Below are 21,713 nucleotides of genomic sequence, written 5' to 3' on the forward strand. Positions count from 1 at the left end.
TCAGCATTCCGATCTGTAAGATATCAGTGTGAGATAATCAGCTGATCCACTGGGAATGTATTCAAGGTCTGCAGTGCCCCCTGTGTCAGTTCTTGACCTCTACTTGTAAAGTCATAACAGGAAACATCCTGTTTGCTTTAAGCATCCTGCTTACAGAAGGCAGATGCCAACGCCTGCATTCCAGTATTGGTTCTCTACCTGTTCTTCAAGTCAGATAGGCAACTATCAAACCCTGCCTAAGACAACTCTGATTTTCTTCCCTTGTTTGAGGGAGCCTGTTATTTTGTTTAATAAGAAGAGACTCTAAGAAGTCCTTCTTACACCAGAGGAAAGGAGAAGTTCAGTGCTTTGGGAAGATTATAGTAGAGAATCTGTGGAAAGAAAACGTATTTCAATAAGTATCCCTTTGGCTCATACAGAAATCCTTCTGTTTGGAGTTCTGATCCAGAACTTTGAAATTCTAAATCCATCACTTTCTGTGTCTGTCCCACGGAGTGTAAAACAAATCATGTGAAAGAAAAATTGAGGTAATCTAAAATTTAAAAGTCGTAAAGCTGCCATGGGTTCCAAGGGTCAGACTCATAGAAGGAGGAGTTAAGTGTGCCAGAAATCCAAGCTTCTCACCCCCAAAGCTCCAATGCCAAACTCCAGCCAAGTGAGCCCTCCCCAAATCAGAGGACACCTGGGATCCCCTTCCATGGCTCAGGAGGCTTTGTGGCCATTTAGCTAATCCTCCCTTGACATCTTACTTCTGGTTCACATTCCAGCACCGATTTCCACATGGGCCTCTTTGCTTTCCAACAAGGCACATCAGGCAGCAGGCAGCAAATTCAGGCCTGACAGTGAGCACACAGCTCACACAAGTACCCCCAAAGAGGCCCATTAGTCACCATTTTCAGCTGTTTTCTTTTCTCAATATGAATCCCCAAGGAGCAAAGATAATAGAACAGAAATCTATTTTAATGTTATGGAAGAGCAAACAATGAGCCAAACTCAACTAGAATATGCAGATCCCAGGAAGGACCATAAATGCTCTTGGGGGAAGCTAAGTGAAGGATGTGAGGGATTCCAAGCCGGAGGAGCTGTGCTGCAGAGCTGGAATACACACACTAAGTTCCATGACTCTATTCCCCCTCCTATTTACAGAAATGTGAATGTAAGGATATTTGGGTGGACAATGTATGTTGACAGCCAAAATCATCCAGTTTGAGGAGCCTTGGGTGTTAGCCCTGGATGTATAAAAAGCAATGCAAGAGCCAGCCTATAGAGCATATCACACTTTCCAACATCTCCTGGAAGAGTGAGTTTCATTTATGAGGCCTATGGGTGATCTTTCTCTCCAAAAAGTTTGGTAAGAAAGCTAAAGTCGCCTCTGTGAGGAAAACCTTGCAACGTGGAAAAAGCATTTAGAATCACCAGATGCAGGCGCATGGTCAGGCTTTGGGATTGGGAATCCTTCCTGCTGGACTGCTGGGATCAAGTTCAAAAGGTAAATCATTTTTCCCCATGCACGTGCAAGCTTCCATAAGTGTGGTAGGTGGGGTTTTACAGGGAGATGGTGAAACCTTGCCTTGACCTAGCTCTCCTTGTCTTTTCCTTCTAAATATGCTTTAAGTTCCAACACCTACTATGCACCAGGTACTGTACTAGGTATAGGTTTGGGTGGGGGGTAGCAGAGAAGAAAAAAAAAACAGGAACTAAGTTTTGCTACTTGCTAAGAACAATGCTAGTCACCACTGCTTTGTAGTGCTTTGTATGCTTTGTAGATGTTCAGGGAGTGAGGAAATCCCTCCCGGAAGCCTTTCCCCAGATACTTATTCTGAAAGGAGTCCATCCCTTCAGAACTCAGAAAAATTTGCAACCCAAGGTGAGTCTCTGGGTACTCTGAATCCCTGTGAAAGCTGAACAGGTGGGCCCTAGACAAGCCTCTGTGATCTCTGTCTACCCAAGTTATTGGACTAGCAGGTAGTACTAGGGTCAGGCTACAGATATGAACTTAAGAGTAAAGTCAGTTAAAAGGCTCTCAACTCCAACTCTTCTCCTGTTAAAACACATGCTATCAGTAATCATATCATAAAAATGCAGCTGGAACCTATGAGGTAAAGCAGGCACAGTACTCCCCAAAGTGCTCAGCCAGCATCCAGCAAGATTCCCTAAGGATATGCTCTGTGCCAGGCACAGCCTGGCCACTAAAACACATGATAAACAAACACATGCTTTGCTTTCACAGACCACTGCTTCCAGTGGATGAAAAGTCACACACCTTTTGCTTCCTGAAGATCTTTACCTAATGCGTTTCAAGGTCAAAAGTGCAACACATGGAAGGAAAGCAGTAACTAAAAGAACTGGGGATGGAGTGGCTATCAGGTGGGGGCCATTGAAAAGGATAAAGGATGTGGACACAATCTGACATGGATGACAAAGATCAGCGACCCTGGTTCCATACCTGTTCTATGGCAAGTTCTCTCACCTATAAAATGAGAGTTGCTCCAAGAGGGGAGCTAAGCATGAGATAAAGCAAGTGGAGTGCTGGGCTTCTTTCTTAGCACTGGGAGTTAAGGAGGCCAGCTTGAACAGCAGCTACCTGAGCAATCATTTGCCAGAAAATGGTGGGAGTCACGTAGTAGAATGCTTACTCCTCTGCCCTTTTCCTCCCTGCTTTTTGAAGACATGGTTCTGAGATGGAGGTCAGGAAGAGAAATAGAAGTGGAGGAAGGGGATCAAGTTGCTGAGCTGCTGTCTAGAACTGTGGACTTGAACTGAGTTTTCAGTGGCTGGTAGCAGCCATGCATCAGTGGGCCTTGTTCCTACCATGTCTTGTCATGCTCTTCTCGCTGTAGTCATTTGCTGTCTAATACCACCAGAAATAATTAAAAATAAAGTGGGAGACAACAAACCATTTTGACTCTGCCTCTGGCTGGAAGGAAGGCCTGCATGAGCTCTCACCACAGTGACAGAAAATGCTTTTTCCTGTCACATTGTTGACTGACCACGAGAAATTAATGTTCCAGTGCATTTTCTAAGACAGCCGTAGGATTTATCGCCCTTGAGAAAATGCAGCAATAACACAAAACTCACCCCAAACTTTCAGACCAGAATGTCACTTCAGTCAGGGAGAATGAATGAGTAAAAAGTACTAGGATGCTCAAGCATTTCTTGTCTGAGGGAATGGAATTTAAGAGGAGAAGGAAAGACAAATAGAGGAGTGGTGGGTAAATACAGTCACAGTATACAATGTGTGCATATATGTATATATATTTATATATGAATATGGAAGTAGGAAAGGAAGGGGAGAGTTAGAATAGAGTTGGGAGGGAAATGATAGAAAGAATGATCAAGATGCATCATACACTTAAATTGTCATGCTAAGTTGAAATCCTTTTGTACAGCTAAAGATAGTTTTAAAGATTAATGAGAATGAACTAAAAAATGTCAGGAAAAAAAAATGAGTGACAGGGAGTGAACAGGAGGACAGAGAGAAGTACCAAGTCAATGTAGCCCCAAGTTGAAACAGCAGCATCTGGAACACACATAGGAGACTCATCTTCCCAATCTACTGAAATTAATAATGAGGCCCAGAATTGCACACTTGTCTCCAATTCTGTTAATTTCTAATTAAAAATTCTTAATGTTGGAAGTGGTGCTGTGGCTCAAAGTGGTAGAACACTGGCCTTGAGCTGAAGAGCTCAGGGACAGAGCCTTGGCCCAGAGTTCAAGCCCCACGGCCCAAAAAGCAAAGCAAAACAAAACCTTTCTTAATGTTTAGCTTCCTATGTCCAAATAACAAGTGAGCGTCTAGCTCTGGGAATAGAATAGCTTCAAGTATCTTTTTGAACTGTGGCTATAGGAGAGAACTGACAATCATCATCCCCTACCTCTCCCATATCCACAAGCTTCTCATGGTCCCCGTGAGAAGGAAACTAGTAAGGAAACCAGTTCCTTACCTTGTCCATAAAGCCCGGAGGTGATATCCCTGACTTACCCAGCCAGCCTTCCCCAAATAACACTGCCCCTACACTTCCAGGACCCAATCATTTGCTCTTCATCTGGCTCCTTCCAGGTGCCCAGCTTCTCTTCCACCTTTACATGCTTAATTCTCCTTCTTCCCCAATGGCTCCTTTATCTTACCCTTTACCCCTTCCAGAGACCCCTGCACCACCCTCTGTCTCACACACCTGCTGTTTTGTTTAGAAGATTTATCATTTTTCTAAAGACCAGTTGGTCTTTCCCTTTCTTTGTTACATATGATCTAGTATTCCCCTCTGTGGTTTCTTTGGCGGTGTCACATCATTCTCATACTCCTGGGCTCTGGTATAAATGACCAGAGTGATAGCTCAGTGACTATTCCAGTCCTTTTATTTCCTCTGTCAATAACCCCCACCAGCCCCAGATTGTATATTAATTACATTCTGTGGGATGAAGAATGACATATCCAATGCTGAGAATGTATGGGAAAAGTATTTTGAGACCTCTACAGACAAAGTACAGACTTCTTCCCAAGTTGCCCCATGTCTTGGATAAATCCCTTCTCTATTTAGTCTGCTCTTTGAAAAATCAAGGAGAATAATATGGAATAATAATAATAATAATAGGAAAGAAAACAGAAAGAAAGAAGACAAAACCACTTCCAAATTATACAAGATTGCTGAAGGATTACATAGATTCTTCAAAGGATAAACCCTGACTATACTTGGACACTTAGCTCCTCAGGACTGATGCCTAAACTTTTCAACAACCATCCTAGAGGCCCACAGGCAGCATTCTGGCACCATGAGGGTGGTTTTCAGAGGATTTGTCTTCCAGATTATGCCAACAGAAGGAGGTCTGTTTAGGGAAAACTCTGTACATGCTCTCTTGCAGATACCAGCTCAGAGCACAACCATTTCCAGTAGGGTTTCTTTCAGTGCAGCAAAGTCATGTCTCTAAACCTTTCTATCAAAACATTTTCTTTATTCCCACACCAAGAGTTGTTTGGTCCTACATCCTTCTAGTCCACACTATCCCCCTTTCCTCCCTATGCCCCATTTTCTAAGGACCTTATATCCTTGACATATCTGTGATGGACTTCCAGGATCATTCTCCCTGTTGTTCTTAAGATTCAGCATAATAAAACACAGTACATATAACTAAAATACTAGTCACTTTTGCAGTTCCCCCATCCTTGAAAAATGCAGAATCATTTAATTATATTGAGCTGGCTTGGCATGACTCTAAATGATTTGTCCTGGTCTTCCTCTGGGTGTACAGCTCTGATAAGTTCTGCAATCACAGAATTCCTGCCTTGAGGGAGGGAAGGCTAAGGAAATAGACCTGTTATCCTGGTGTACAATATGTCAGCTCTTCCTCTAACTTACAGTTATTTATTTTTGCTTTACCCTCAAGATGCTTGTGGCGAGCCTAAGGATCAGGCAGGCTCATTATTTGTCTGCCTGGATCCATTTGACCAAATGGTCACTGTGGAACCATCAATCAGTTATGAAACAGTGCCTCAGTTTCCTTTTCTATGAAAAGGGAATAAGGATACTACTATCTCCCATGGTTTCTATGAGAAGTCAATATACATGAAACATTTATAGTTGTACGTGATACTTAGATTTCAGCAGAATCAGCTAGCATCAGTTCTATTTTATAAGTTGAGGTACAAAAAATAAGTTTACTATGTTATTTATTGAAAGAGACTTGAGGGGATTTATGGAACATTCTAGTACCATGTCTGTTGTTCATCATCAAGCCATGGGAACGATGGATTGCATGGTGACATCTAAGAGCAACAAGTGTGTCATTATCTGCCAGGATCACTCATGCAGTGTGTCCCCGTCCCACCTGCAGTAGGAACATGCTAATATGAGATCTATTATTGGACAGTTAGGGGACAAATCCCAACCCCTACTGAGTAACACAAATGAAAATAAATTTTGCCAACTGGTGAGGAGCTTTTATCCTGCCCCACGGTAACAGGGATTAGAGAGATTCCATTTTATTTGTATTCAGGGAGTGTGATGAACTCCCCAGTATTCATATGTTGAAATCCTAGCCTACAATGTGACAGTATTAGGATTTAGGGCCTTTGGGGAGGTGACAGGATTAGATGTAGTCAGAAGGTAGAATTCTCACCAGTGGGATTTTAGTGACCTTATAAGAATCTTATAAGTGTCATGGGAGCATTTGCTTCCCCATTCTTCTCTCCACCATGTGAGATTCCAGCAGCCTATAAAATGGAAACAGACCCTCAACAAAACAATCTGGCTCTCCCATCTCTTATTTCCAGCCTCTAGAATTCTGAAATGCAAATGTCTGTTGTAGTTAGCAACTCAGTCTGTAGCTATTTTTTTTTCTGTTTGTTTGTTTTATTTTGTTTTTCTGTCTAGCCTTTCAAACTAAGAGAAGGAATTTCTGGTTTCCTAGGTCTGTGCAAAGAAGAAAACTGATTCTCTCCATTGTGTCCCCTCTGTCACTCCAGTGCCTTGAAAGCTGTGGCCTGTAGCATATACCATGTGCCCATGGCACTACCAAAACCTTGAACAAAGAGTACCATATATAACATTTCTAAGGATCCCGCAGCCCAGGCCCGGGGTTCTGGATCAAGACTCATTGTGCAAAAGTGCAAGGGTCACAAAGCATTTGGGGAAGCAGTTCCATAGCATGAAGAGAATTACTTGCCATCAAGTCTCCCTCTCCCTCCCTCTACACAATTCACTCAAGTAGAAAAGAAGCCTGGCAAGAGAGGTAGATGTCACTACTGCTGTCTTCTTCAGCACCCAACCCAAGCATGAAATCCTGAGGACATCTCAATGACCTATAACAACACACTAGTTGCTCTACTTCTTTCTTCTTCGAGGACATCTTTAGAGCAGGAGTTTGTAATGATATTCTCAGAGGATCAGACTATAAATTACTTTGGGCTTTTCAGGCTAGTCAGTCTCTCAGTAAACCCTGCCATTAAACACAGACGATATGAAAACAAATATGTATGACTGCATTACAGTAACACGCTGAAATTTGAACTTTATGTAATTATTCTGTATCAGGATATATTCTCCCAATTTATTCCATTTAACAATGTACAAATCATGTCTATCACCTTAGGTCTGTGGATCATAGTTTGCCAATCTCTTCAGCATATTACTCAACTAAACTTATGGCTGTCTATCCAACCAATGGTTCTTTATCATGTGTTCAGGGGAAGGAGTAATTAATAATGATAATTTCAAGACTTAATTTTTGAGTTAGAAGAGAGAGTAGTTGATAGCAGGCCTAACACTTTTCCTAACTTTCCTAACTTATATATAAGGTACAGCTTAGTTCTTTACAAACACAAGGTGAGCACCTTTTGTGTTGAAGAGTTCATATCTTATTTTATATGTGCAAGAGCTATACTGTTAAGCCACTAACTCATGGATATTAAGCAAAAGTAAATGGCTTCCTATAAATGAATAAAAAGGCCCTCACTTCAGCTCTTAGGAATAAACTACTGGCAAGGGACACATTACAAAGACAATCACAACTTTGTCTTCATGGACTCATGGCTACATCAGCAATAATGAATTCCTTTTTTCAGCTTACTCTAAAATGTTTTATAAGCAGTTGCCTTGAGCAAGATGCTGGTTAGGTGCTAAATCACTTTTAAGAATGACACTTGGGCCGGGAGTTTGGCCTAGTGGTGGAGTGCTTGCCTGGCATGCATGAAGACCCAGGTTTGATTCCTCAGTACCACATACATAGAAAAAAGCCGGAAGTGGTGCTGAGGCTCAAGTGGTAGAGCTCTAGCCTTGAGAAAGTCCAATGACAGTGCTCAGGCCCTGAGCTCAAACCCAGGGGTGGCAAAAAAAAAAAAAAAAAGAGAATGTCACTTATACGGGGGTTCCTCTATACTGATGCCTCACTTCTTTCTTTCTTTCCCTTTCTTGGAACCTGACTAACCCTCTGCAAAGGAGTCCAATCTTTTATCCAGGGGAGTAGACACACTTCTCAGCAGAGCTAGATCATAGTGCAGGGACGTGTGACTGTTCAGAATAAGAAATCCATGTTTATAGACTCATCAAACAATGAAGTTGAAGACAGGCCCAGAACCAGTTATACCACTGGTCATGAAGCTATGCATCCATTAAGACAATTCCTACAAAGTCTGGAGTCCAGGCCTTAGGCAAGGAAAATGATAGCCTCTGGCTAGAAAAGACGGAAGGCTCAGGAAAAATCTAATAGGAGAGGAAAAATCCCTGGTGCTGAGAACCACAAGCTTTGCCTAAGAAACCGTAGGGACTTGTCCACCTCAAGATTCCATACCAATGTATGCAGGTTAAGGTGTATAAGTGGTGTGGACTGAGAGTAACTGTATATAATGGATCAGAACTTCAGAAAACATATGCTAGGTATTTAAGAGGCCAGCCTTTTTCAGTCCCTTGCTGATTCAAAGTAATAGGTGTGCCCATTATGAAAAGCTAAAATTTAGCCAGGTGCCAGTGGCTTACATCTATAATCTGAGCTACTAAGGAGGCTGAGATCTGAGGATCAAGGTTCAGAGTCAGTTGGAACCTGGAACACAAATCTAAGAGACTTTTATCTTCAGTTAATCAGCAAAAAAGCTAGAACTGGAGGTGTGCCTCAAGTGTTAGAGCATCAACTATGGTTGAAAAAGTGGAAGGAAAGTGTGAGTCTCTGAGTTCAAGCCCCCTCCCCCGCCACACACAGAATTAAAATTTTATACAATAGCTCTAGATTTGTAAATATTGGACAGGAATGAACAGTTTCCCAGACAAAGTATTAGTCAAGAAATAAATATCTGCATGCTAGATAGTCCAAAGGAAAAGGTCCTTGCAAAAATTAAAAAAAAAAAAAGGAAAAAAAGAAAATGGAGTATAAGCAAAGTCCATGTAAGAAACAAACCCTATTTCTTTCTCTTTTTTTGCCACACCTGGGACTTAAAACTCAGGGCCTGAGCACTATCCTTGGGCTTTCTCAAGGCTAGAGCTCTACCACTTGAGCCACAGCACCACTTCTGGTACTGAGGAATCTAACCCAGGTCTTCATGCATGCTAGACAATCACTCTACCACTAGGCCAAATTCCTAGCCCCCCAAACCCTATTTTTTGTACAGCTTCTATGGCAAGTGTTTCTCATGTGTGGGCACCCCAAACAGCATCTGCTTCTCTGGTGACTTACTAGGCATATACACTTTCAAATCCATACACACCACTGGGCCAGAAGCTCTGGAGTGAGCTCACCTGCTATACAGGAAAAAGCCCTCTAAGCAAGACTGTGCTTGCCCAAGTTTGAGGATCACTGTTTAACAGGAACCACTTTCCATTCTTAGTACCACCTTGCTCTTTCCTGGGCCCATTTTCTATTTTTGCAATCTTGAAGAATGCCTATTTCAACATGAAGAGATGCAACCCTGTGTGAAACAGCTAATATAATGGGAAACACTGACTGCTTAGACATTCCACATAAGCTCTCTTCATCTCAGTGCTAAATGATAATGGGTTTTTATGCAAATTCATTACTTACACCTTCATGAGGAAGTTCATTTAAAAAAAAGAGGACATGGGTGTATTCTATTTATTCAAATGTAGAACTGTCCAGAATGAGACTGAAGAAAAGTAGTAATGGTTTTTAATGAAAATGTTTTGAAAGACCCTCTACAGCTGCTTAGTAATACTTTATAAAACAAGACCTGCTTCAATTAATCTAAGAATGCATCTGGTCTAAAATCAGTATTTTTCCTTCATAAAAACAGACTAAGATTTAAATATTGTCTTAAGATTTGGAACTTCACATTTTTCAGCCTATGTTTCTTTCTAACAGTTGGGGCAGAATATCTCAATACCAATATTGGAGTCTGCTGTGGACCCAGCATCATCAAATAGGAGTGATTCATGAAATGGCCCCCCTGAGATGCATATGAGAACATATTTGCTATGAACAAAAAGACCACCACTTTCTTTTGCCTTTTTCTTTTTAACCAAGTGGTTCTAAGAACGCTACATTCAGTTGGTGTTCTTTGTTGGTCCTGGAGCTTGAACTTGGCCTGGATGCTATCCCTGAGCTTTTTCACTCAAGGCTAGCACTCTAACTACTTTGAGCCATGGTGCAACTGGTGATTAATTGGAAATAAGAATCTCACAGACTTTCTTGCCCAGGCTGTCTTTGAACTGTGATCCTCAGATCACAACCTCCTGAGTAGCTAGGGTTACAGATGTGAGCCACTGGAACCCAGCTTGCATTCAGGTTTTGAACCATCCCATGCCTGACACTGTGCTACTTACTTTAGAGGTGCAAGTGGGCCTCTGCCCTTCAATTAATGATAGCTTCTACTTGTCCCTAGAAATGATCCCCAATTTACTGTTGGCATCCACAGTCATAATGTCCAATAGTGAACTTCCACTTTCTTCAAGAGCTGGTTTCTAAACTCAGTGCTTGTAAGCGGACTGGATTTACTCATAAATGTCCTTCTGGGAAAGTCGTATGTCATTACTTCACATCTTCTCACTAGGTCCAGCAGAAACTCATTTCCTCTGCCTCCCTACCTGATAGTGGTTTCCAAGGTTAACTTTTAGGGGAAAAAATACCCCCTCTGTTTGGGAACAATGTTGTACTAGATGTATATAACTTTAATCATTAACATGCTTAGAGGGTTGAGATCCTTTGTCACCAGACATTTATACTTTGAGGATGATGAAGGGCACATGGAACGATATCTTTCTCCCATCTCATTTTTCATCTTTGGATATGGTGAGGGCACAGATCACATTTGACTTGTTTATGTTTGTTCTATGCCCAGAATTTAACTATACAAACTAGACAAAGGAGGAAGGACTAGCTTTGGACTGTCTCAAGTATGTAAAGGAACAGTCAGAAAAACATCTTTGGCAATGAAATAGGATAAGGCCTACTGAAATCCCATCTCACCTCTTTTCCCTGCTAAAGTTATACTGCTTGGGAGAGACAGTGACCCCAGTTGGCAACACACTGGCTTATGCTTATGTATAGAGCGTTGCTCAAATATGCATGATAGGATTATATCCCCAGAGATTTTGATGCTATAGGTGTATGATACGGTCCAGGATCCATAATTTTAAGCATTCCAGTGACTTCAGACTGACTAACATCTGTGAATTAGAGCATTTGTAAATATTAACATTAGTCACATTATAACTTGGTGCATGGGTTCATAATATAACTGTAACGTCTATTTGGAAACCAAAGGACTATAACAGAGAACAGTTCTGATAAACGTGGGGCACAGGACTAAGAAACAGAATTCTCTTGGTGGTCCAATAAAGAACTACAGAAAACAAAATGGTTCATGAAGAAGGTGGCTGTTAAGAACACTGTGGTTGACCTCACCATTCTTAGGATTCAGAGCTCACAGAGCAGCTCCGGCTCCAAGGCAAATAAAAATAAAGAGAAGTTATGCTCAATATATAGATGGAGTACCCTGACCATGGATCTTTTCACAGAATTCATTAAACATGTCTTTATGGGTTTTTTCCTTTGTAGAATAGTTTCATTTTGAAAACAACAAAAACCAAAATATTTGATGGTCAACCCAAAAGACACATGGAAGAAAAACCAGAGGTCATTGTAAGATGAAGTCAACACAGGACGCTTATCTGAGGAGATCTAAAGGTTGTCCATGACTCCACAGCATGGACAGTGCCGGCATCCACTTACCTTTCGATCAGGCCAGTTGTATTTTGCAAAGATGGTGTCATAGGTGTCCACTGCACCATCAGTTATCAGCATGATGGCCTGGCTGCAAATGCTTCCTTGGCCCGTGTGGTTGAACTATGCAAAGAAATAAGTTCAAAATAAAAATAAACATCAGAGTCCTATGTATCCGTGAGACTTCAGGAACCTATCATCTGGGTTTAGAAAGATTCTAGATTCAAGAACTCATTAGCATCACTAAACAGCACCCACCAGACCAGCCTTTCTGCGTGGGCTGCTATATGTGTTCTAACAAACAGGAGCTAAATGCCTAAGTTCTCCGACATGAACTTTGTTCTGAAAATAAATCCTAAGAAGTTGGCACAAGGACCTGTGGGGCACATTATATAAGATTTTTCAAAATCTGAACAAGGGGCTGGCAGTTTGGCCTAGTGGTAGAGTTCTTGCCTAGCATGCATCATATACATAGAAAAAGCTAGAAGGGGTGCTGTGGCTTAAGTGGTAGAGTGCTAGCCTTGAAGAAAGCCCAAGGACAATATTCAGGCCCTGAGTTCAAGCCCAAGGACTGGCAAAAAAAAAATCTGAATGAGGCTGGTCTGAATGGATGTTTCAAATAAAAAATGAAGTAAACACCACCAATAACAAAAAGTTCACATTACAATGCTAAGCACTCTTTTTCTAAGGGTTTACTTAAAATGCATGTTATTAACAGGTAATCTTGTGTAATGAGTTTATTTGGCAGGCTTAATATCCAAGACTGTATTTGCTGCTGTCTAAATCCCTAAACCTTAACTTCCAGCTATACAACTGTTTTCAAAGCTCCCAGCATGTATGGCTCCTGTCTATGGTGAGCAAATATAACTACAAGATCAATGTATCTCTACCCTTGGGTCCAAAGCAAAATAAATTCTCTTAATGTATGCTATTAATGATGCAACTCAAAGTAACATAAAGACCTTAAACAACCCCATGACATAAAAAAATACATAGTCCTTTAATTTTCAATGGTAAAAATTAAACTCACTTGATTAAATTCTATTGTTTATTTATTTCCTAAACTATTCAGCTAATGCTGGGGTTAAAACATGCACGAATCAGTTCCTTTTAGCAGCTTTGTATTCTCTTTGGGAAGGCTCTCAAAAACAAGGAAAATATGTAAATTATATCACCAGTTGTGGGTGGGACGGAGGGAGGCGGGACATGTGCAGGGAAGAAAGAGGAAGCAAAGATGGGAAAATGAAAAAGTTGATTTTGGAGAAAGCCGTCAGGGAGAACCTCACTGAGAAGATGATACTGGAATACCTGAGGGAAGGCGGGGGGTGGGGGAGGAGCATTTCAGCACCAAATAGAACTGTGGTTAATGTGTCCAATCAATTGACCACCAATCTTCAACAGTAATAAATATTACAGCTTCTACTGGATCCTGATCAATTCTCCTCCAGCCCCTCCATATCGAGTCACCTCCAATCAGATTTCAGTCTCAACAAATAGCCCATTCTTGGTCTTTCCCACTCTGAGATGCTACTAAGGTAACAGATGCTTTTCCTTTACAGTAGTAACCAAAGTAACCTCATTTCAACAGGTGGCTTGGGGAGTAACATGCCCCACAGCTGTTACCAAATTGAAAAAAAAATTTACAGCAAGCTCCAAAGAACAATATATTCTTCAGTTCATGGAGGCTTCAGAGGAAGGAAAAACAGGATGTCCTTAGATGGGGTGTTCATGTAACTCATTTTAAAACATCATAGAAAAACTTTCCCAAACAAAAGGAAAGAAAGGGAGAGAAATGAAGAGATTTGAATAACGTAGACTAGACCGAGCTGCCAGGAGCTATTTATTTGAAAAGATTACTTTCCTTTCTGGCTGGGCCTCTGGTATTCTCTGCCGCAATCTGTATTTGGAAGATTTTGAAGAATGCAATTAAACTCAAATGCTTTGATGAGTACTATCTCTTCTTTTCATATTTGTCTAGAACTTTTTTATTGAATAGCGAGAGTGATGAAAGTGTTTTCCATAATAATAACAATGACAAGGGCCTGATGATGAACTACAATTAGCTCAGTGATTCATCAGTTAGCAGTGAAATTTTCAATGCATCCTGACATTTAGAGCATTTGGTTGTGATTAACCGTCTTTGAAATGTCACCGAATTTTATTTAATTGGCTAAGAAAAATTTTTAAAAGGTAATCACTGCAAAGATCACATTCATTGCCAAAAAAGAAAATTGCAGTTGTCACATGATGAGGTAGACGCTAACTACTGTAGCAAACTGGCTCTGTGTTCTTACAGCATGTAATGAATGCAGTGAAGATCAATACCTAGTGGGGGTTTAGAAGTCTATCTGAATGTTCCTTTCAAAGCCATTGGTCTCAACGACTGCAGTCTTTAAGACAGCTGAGAAAATGCCAGAGCTAAAGTGTATGTAATTTTAAAGCAGAATACACTCTAATTATCATAACCTATGAGCCACTGTAAACTCATTCTAAGTTGGCAACAACCACAATCTCAGTTCTCTCTCTTTGCTTCTGTGGGAGGGGTGTATATATGTGTGTATGGGGGGGTTGTGGTAGAGATTGTATCTATGGGGTGTGGGAATGTGTGTGCTGTGTGTGGTATGTAAGGGATGTGTGGTAGAAGAATGTATCTATGGCGTGTATCTTTATGTGTGTAATGTATGTGTATGTATGTATAATGTATGTGATGGGAGGTGTTTCTGTGGCATGTGTTTGTGTCCCTGGACACACATTTGGAAAACAGCTTATACTGTTTCTCATTGGCTTGCTGAAGCAGACATAATACACAGGAAGAGAATTATGTCACTTAAAGATTACATTGATGAAGTGGAAACCAAATAAAGCTTTATTTTCATGGAGGATTAACCATATCAATGTCTGTTAAAAATCTAGATACTTCAAAGCCCAATGGCAAGAGATAGGATGGAAATATTTTTCTCTAGAATAAATGTGCACTCAGAAGAATATGGTAATGACAGTCAAGTTATCTCAAGCAGAAACATTTAATAACAGTTACAAGTGCTTTGGTGTCCTGCTGTCCTAGATGGATGTTTGGTTCATTTGAGTTTCTCACTGCCTGATGACACAGTTTGTACATGTGAAGGCAGGGCAGGAGTGAATGTTTACACTCACCAATACTTCCCCCACAGGATTCAACAACAGCAACAACAGCAATCCATCCATGTTCGTGATTTCTCAGGGTCAAAGTGGTCTCTGTGGTACTGTAAATCTAATCGTTGAAGGCTATAGGGATACTGTACTCAAAAATAGGTTTGGGAGCCATGACTTCAGCTGGACTTAAATGCTGACTTTATGACATGATATAATACACAGAACAAACATTTTTTAAAAGTTCTGTTCCTGATGGGATTTCTCAAGACCTTTATTAGAAGCTAGTTGTGAATGAATCTCAAGAGGAAGAAAGTGCCTTCTCCACTTTCCTATGCCCCTGTGTTAGAGATGGTGGCAGACCAATAGTCACTGGGGCTTAGTATGACAAGGAAAAAGAGAGGCCAAGTGTGGGAAGCAGACATTTCTGAGTACCTCAGCAAGGAGTAATGTCAAAGCCTCAGAGTAGAGCTGTGTCTAGCCCATGAGAGTTGAAACTTGTCACATGAGCAGCTCTTCCACCTGCTCAATGCTGAGGAAAGGAGTCAGCCACCAACTTTATCATACTGAAGTCTCCGTGCCATGAGGGAGGATATCCCACGATGGGAGATCTCCTCACAGCCCGGGATGGGCACAGCAGCACAGGGCCCCAGCTGCTGACCCTTCCTTAAAATTCTTAAGAATATGAGACTGAAAGGCCCCGTGTTTTCATTTTACACTAGATATTATAATTTGCGAAGACAGTCTGTTTCGATCCCCATTTTATAGATGAGGAAAATTAGGTGGTAATTGAGAATAATTTCTTCAAACAACCAGGTCTAGACACAAGCAAGCACATACACATCTCATTTTCTCTCCTCCACACCTAGGCCAGAGGATAGGGCAATAGAAGTTCACTGTAGAAATTTACTTCCCATAAAGGATCCAAGGACTCTGTAGCTTATTTATTCTTCGTGTGTGTGTGTGTGTGTGTGTGTGTGTGTGTGTGTGCACGCACATGTGTGTATGTTGGTCTTGGGGCCTGAATTTCAGGGCCTGGGTGCTGTTTGAGTTTTCTTTTTGTACCTGAAGGCTAACATTCTATACTTGAGCCATAGTTCCACTTTTGGCTTTTTTGCTAAGAGGCACATGGCTTTCTCCTGCCTGGGCTGTCTTTGAACCACAATCTTCAGATCTCAGCCTTCTGAGTAGCCAGGATTATGGACATCAGCCACTAGTGCCCACCAGGTTGTTGAGATAAAAAGAAACCAAAATTTCAAAGTTTCATAGTCTTCTCAGTGTTACTTGGGAAAGGTCTGCTGAGATGAGAAATGGATCTACTGAGGGTTTAAACTAGAATTTAAAGGAGCAGCCTAATCATATGCCTAGACCAACTACATTTTTAAACTCTCACTACACTGTTAGCAAAGATGTGCAGTCCAAACCATGAACTCTTACATGAATGTTAATCACCTGTAACCAGTGGCTTTACCTTATACTGAAGAAGTTGAGTCAACACCCTCTTTCCTTATTTTCCTTTTTTCCTTTGCAGTCATGACTGAGACTAAATGGCACATCAGCAAAAATGACAATAGCCACTCCCCCCCCCCCCCCCACACACAGAGTTGCCTGGAAAATTCTCACTGGTTCTCCTATTTCTCTCTTGACACTCAAGATGGACAGTCGGTGCTGCTTGTTTTCAGGCAACCCCAAGACTGACAATAACATTGACAGATACTTCCAAAAGTCTCATCTACTCCCCTAAGGACAAGAAAGGCAAAGCTTACATCACTGAGGATGTTGAAGGCCTCATTCAGAGATATATCCAGCATTCCAATTCCTTTAGCAAAAAGTTTGTCCAGATGCTCCCTGAAGTGCTGAAATGACAAAAGCAGAAAATCCATTAGTGTCTACTCTGTTGTGTGAACATGCCAACCTGGAAGTGGACTGGCACATGATTCTGAAAGACTGATGGTCAGAATTTTATCCTTTCTTCTATCTGAAAAAGAAATATATTTCCTTATATATTTCTTATATATTCTTATATTTTTCTTATATATTCTTAAATAATCCTTATATATTACTAATAAGAATATATATATATTTCTTACATATTCCTACATAAGAAATATATAGTATATTCATTCAATATAAAATTTACCTTTAATATCCATATTTTTAGTTTTGAGTGCAGTTTAGGAAAAAAGTTAATGTGGTCAAAACACTTAATTCATATAATTTTCCTTCTTTCTGTCTAGATTCATTACCTGAAACTCTTCCCCTCCTCCCCTTCTCCTAGCCATACCAAGACATTGAAATGTTCATCTTCCATGCAGAATCCACAAACCCAGCCACAGTCATACTATCTCCTCTTGTTCCCCAGGGTCTCAATGTGGCCATCCTACCTTTCATGCCCCAGAAGAACTTCCAGGTTATTTGCCTCTGAGACTAGCCTAAAATACTGTTTGTGTGACCCTCTGCTGCCATCCATACTCAGATCCACTATGCACTTAGTGGATAGTGTTATTGTCTAATTAAAACTCTGCCTCTGCTGGGCACTATGAAGTTCTTATAGTAGAGTAGGGATGAACTTCTCTGCCTCCCAGGTCTACCAAATAGCTATAGACATAGGACATGTTCAGTAGATGTCTCTGAAGAGCAAGGACAAAAGGTGGACATTAAAGATGAAGTCAGTAAACAAAGCAAGACAGGCTAAAAATCTAAAAGAGCTTTACGGAACAGAAAGAAAGGGAACGAGTCTCTTGGAAATAGCCTCAAATCTTTTCTAGGCCACTTGTACAGAAGTCCCACCTCTGAGACAATCCTAATGTGACATGCCACATGGAACATAGCACACAATGTGCTGTCTGTCCATCATATAGCTTTCCAGAAGGCTGGGCTTTAATTTACTCCAGTTCCACATCGCTGTAATCAGGCTCTGCTTTTTAAGCCTGTTTTCTTCATCTGATATCATTTCCATCAACTGCAATTAATTGTGCTTAGTCACAAAAGTTTACAAAATATTTTTAACAACATAGCAACCCCATTTAATTTTTCTTTTATCCATGTGTAGCTGTGTGTCATGTGCTGAGTTAAGCAATGGCCAATTATTGTTGGACACTTTAAGTCTAATAGAACAGTATGTCATGGAGTTCCCTATAATTTTCTTTTATGGCAAGTCCAGTTAATGTGTTTTCTTCCTGCTACAAATCTGGTCAAAATATTAGGTGGAAAAATAGTTCCTCAAGTTGAGGGCTTCTTATTTACGGAAAATTCTTTTTTTCCCATTTCTTCCTCATGCCCAAGCTCCCTTCTCTTCTACCTTTAACTCAAACCAAATCAACTGCCTTACCTTTGTGATTGTGCTGATCAACCGTGAAGGTTAGTGTCTAGAAGAAAAATGAAAGTGCCTGGCTGACTCCATATGTCTCCCTCCTCACTTCAGACTTCTCTTTCTCTGTTCCCTATTATAACCACTTTAAAATTCAGAAATTTCTATATTTCATGTCACAAGTATTATTACTGTATACATAAACAACTGACATTCAGGATCTATTGATTCTGAAAGAGAAAAAATGAACTATTAGGGTTTATCTCATGTTGTTACTGTAACTGAGTTTGTTACCTGGCATATTGTATATATATTTATTTATTTGAAGTAGGGAAGAGAAGGGGGAAAACAAGAAGATTGGGAGGTGGTGGGGGAGGAAAACAGGGACAAAAACATGAGAAGGGGTATCAATGTTTGAGAATTAATGCACCTACTACCTGACTAATGTAACTGTAACCTCTCCATACAATAAAAAAATATGTTGAGGGAAAAAGAATCCTATATTATGAAACCAAATAGAAATCACTTTGAGGTGAAAAAAAAATGAACTAGGCCTCAAGAAACTGAGTTCTAAACCTGATCACACCGTTCTGCAGGTGAGTCCCTGAGGCAAATGGCATTGGTTTCCTGCCTTCAGATTTCCTTTGTGATGGGCACACAAACTGCCTGAGTGTTGGTGGAAGAAGAAGCCTCAGAGAAACAGGCAGAATTTTGTTCCAATTCTCATTTTGCCTTTTCCTTTAACTTAGGTAAAACATTTCCTTTATTCTGAGCCCTGATTTCCCTCTGTGCAAGTAAAAGGAGGTATTTGAGAGAACTATAAAAGGAAAACATGGGGCATCTTCATTTCAGAGTCACTGAAAGATTGTCTTCTGTCACTCATGGAAAAAAAAGGAAAACCACATTAAAGTGTATTGAATTGTCATCACCTGCACACCTGCAGGACTAACTCAGAGCCCCACTGAATGCCTGAGCTGAGGATGGTCTGAGGCAAAGATGATTTGGAGGAGACTAGAGCTGTGCTGAGGTAAGATTATCAATTACCTCTGTGAGGATGCTACTAACCCATTCCCACGCTATCTAATTATTCTCTCAACCCACATCACTACCTCTGAGCACCTTATCCACATACATTGTTGTACCACATAGGCATATGTCCAGGTCCATTAAAAACAAATTCAAGGCCTATACTCAAAGAAAAGGAAGGAAAATGTGAAAGGGAGGAAAGGACAGATTGTTGTCAGCATTTGAAATATTTAAAATAAACAAGTCAGGCATCTGTGGCTCATGTTTGTTATCCTAACAATTTGGGAAGCTGAGAATGGGAGGACTGCAATTTGAGACCAACTCAGGCTCAAAGGCCTGAGATTGATTAAAGCCTCTTCTCAACTCATTGTAGGACTCAGAGGCACACTTGTAAGCTACATAGGAGGCAGAAATTGGGAGGCCAGGCCAGACAGAAAACTCTGAGAGATTTTATTTCAATGGAGAGAAGCTGGATGAGGTGGAATGTCCCTGTCATTCCAACAACAATAAGAACCAACAAGAACCTATCAATAAGTTCTATACATGCTCCCAGAAAGGAAATGAGACCTTATCTTAAAAATTCATCAGCAGGGCCCGGAGTTTGGCCTAGTGGTAGAGTGCCTGCCTAGCATGCACCAAGACCCAGGTTCGATTCCTCGGTACCACATACATAAAAAAAGCCAGAAGTAGTGCGGTGGCTCCGGGTAGAACACTAGCCTTGAGGAAAGCCCAAGGACAGTGCTCAGGCCCTGAACTCAAGCCCCGGACTGGCAAAAAAAAAAAAAATTCATCAGCGAAAAAAGGGCCAGAATCACGATTCAGTGGTCAAGCATCTGCCTCAGAAGTTTAAGCCTGAGTTCAAACCTTGTATGAAACACACACACATACACACATACTTTATAGTATAGATAGAAAGCTTTTATATATCAAACATCTATGCTCCATTCCAAGCTTTCAACTTTATAACCTAATATACATTGGGAAATAACTTAATTTGCACTTCAAGAACACGTTTATCTTAAAGGATAGAAATGAGACTAACTTCCCTAACCCCAAATCCAATGGCCCTCAGGAGCTCAGGCACGCCCTTCTCAGGGATCAAAATAACTGTGGTCTAGAGGGCCCATAGTTTTCCTCATTTTTCTAAGTTAAAATAAACAATTTATTAGAAATGGTGACAGTTCCATTTTGTTATTAAACACCAATGAAGGAAAAAGTAAGTTTTTAAAATCTTTGCTGCAGGCAACTCATTCAGCATATGCTATGCCCAGGAAAAAGCCTTGCTTCCAAAGCAATTAGTGCAGCTTAACGCCTGGGGAGATGGACTCGTCTGCACCACAGCTTCCTGTGCCCTGATGCCAGCAGATGCCTCCAAGCTGGCTTATCTCTGTTGAACAGCCCCCACATCCAAGCCAGTAGACCTTCCTTCTGCAGTAGCCTCTTCCTGCACCAGCATTTGATTTGGTTGGAACACACTGATAACTGTCTGTGACAATAGCCCTCCTGTGTCTCCCTGTATGTATAATTACAATTCATCACATCCTCCAAAAAAAACAAGCATATCATTTGCAAATAAAAACTAGACTGGAGAAGACAAAACACTTCCTTATCCCCAGAGAATCTGGATGGACCTGGGATAGGCAGTATTTTCACAGATGGGTCAGGAGCTACCATCGGTGACAGCCATCAGCTCACTTAAGTTCTATGAACCTGAATCTTATATTACATCACTTGGCCTTCCTGTCTCCCTCAAAAGAAAGGTTTGGTATCCAAGGAGAAGGCAGGATGGGATACAGAATGTCATGAGCCATGTCTGAACCCCTGAGCAACAGAAACCCTTCTACACACACAGAGTATAGCTCTCCATGCCCTGATAAAGCACAGCTTGGCAGCAGGCTATTTCCTTTAGACTCAAGATTAAAATGATAATCCTATTTCTCTTCTCCTTTGTTGCCCTTTGGTTAATGTCATATTCCTACTGCATCTGACTTTGTTACCTGGTATATTGTATGTGTTATTGGTTTATTTGAAATAGGGAAGGGAGAAAACAAGATGATTAGGAGGGGTTGGGGGAATAGAAGTGGGGACAAAAACCATGAGAAGGGGTAACAATGTGGGAGAAATAATGCACCTACTACCTGGTGAATAGAACTGTAACCCCTCTATACGTAACCCTGACAATTAAAAAAAAGAATTAAAAAAATGATAATACTATCAAGAATGGTTCAATTGAGAATGGCTCCTATGTAGTAACCCAGAGCACTGGGCTCAGAAAGACCTTGTGCACAGTTCAATGCGTAATTAAGTGCTTTAGGAATTTAATAAGTGGCAAGGTGTGATTTATTAAGTGAGGTCTGATAGAATTAGAGAGTCTGATTAATGTACATGGGTTTCTGATGTCCTCACTGCCTCATTCACACACAGCCTTCACAATGTCCCAGGAGTATTGACTTCTTGTGGTAACCAAGACTTGTGTTCCCCAAAGGTTCTTCACGTTAGTAGATTACCTTCAAATGCTTCTAGGAACACATTTTTTAAAAAAATAAACCAAAATCCAGGTACTCTAAGAAAAAGGATTTCCAGTTTT

General features: G+C 40.8%; 1 protein-coding gene across 2 annotated transcripts in view; it reads right to left on the reverse strand.

The window, feature by feature from the left end:
* The window catches only part of Cacna2d3 (calcium voltage-gated channel auxiliary subunit alpha2delta 3), an 846,818-nt gene that overhangs the window by 391,698 nt on the left and 433,407 nt on the right, over positions 1–21,713 (reverse strand). For both annotated transcript variants that reach the window (XM_090320869.1, XM_090320861.1), the window contains exons 10-11: positions 16,557–16,646; positions 11,671–11,784 (exon numbers count right to left, since the gene is read on the reverse strand). In XM_090320869.1, the coding sequence (XP_090176995.1) occupies positions 11,671–11,784; positions 16,557–16,646 (204 nt within the window). The remainder of the gene's footprint in view (positions 1–11,670; positions 11,785–16,556; positions 16,647–21,713) is intronic.

The sequence above is a fragment of the Megascapheus bottae genome, chromosome 2, assembly GCF_031878675.1.
Source record: "Megascapheus bottae isolate mThoBot1 chromosome 2, mThoBot2.hap1, whole genome shotgun sequence".
Classification (NCBI taxonomy): Eukaryota; Metazoa; Chordata; class Mammalia; order Rodentia; family Geomyidae; genus Megascapheus; species Megascapheus bottae.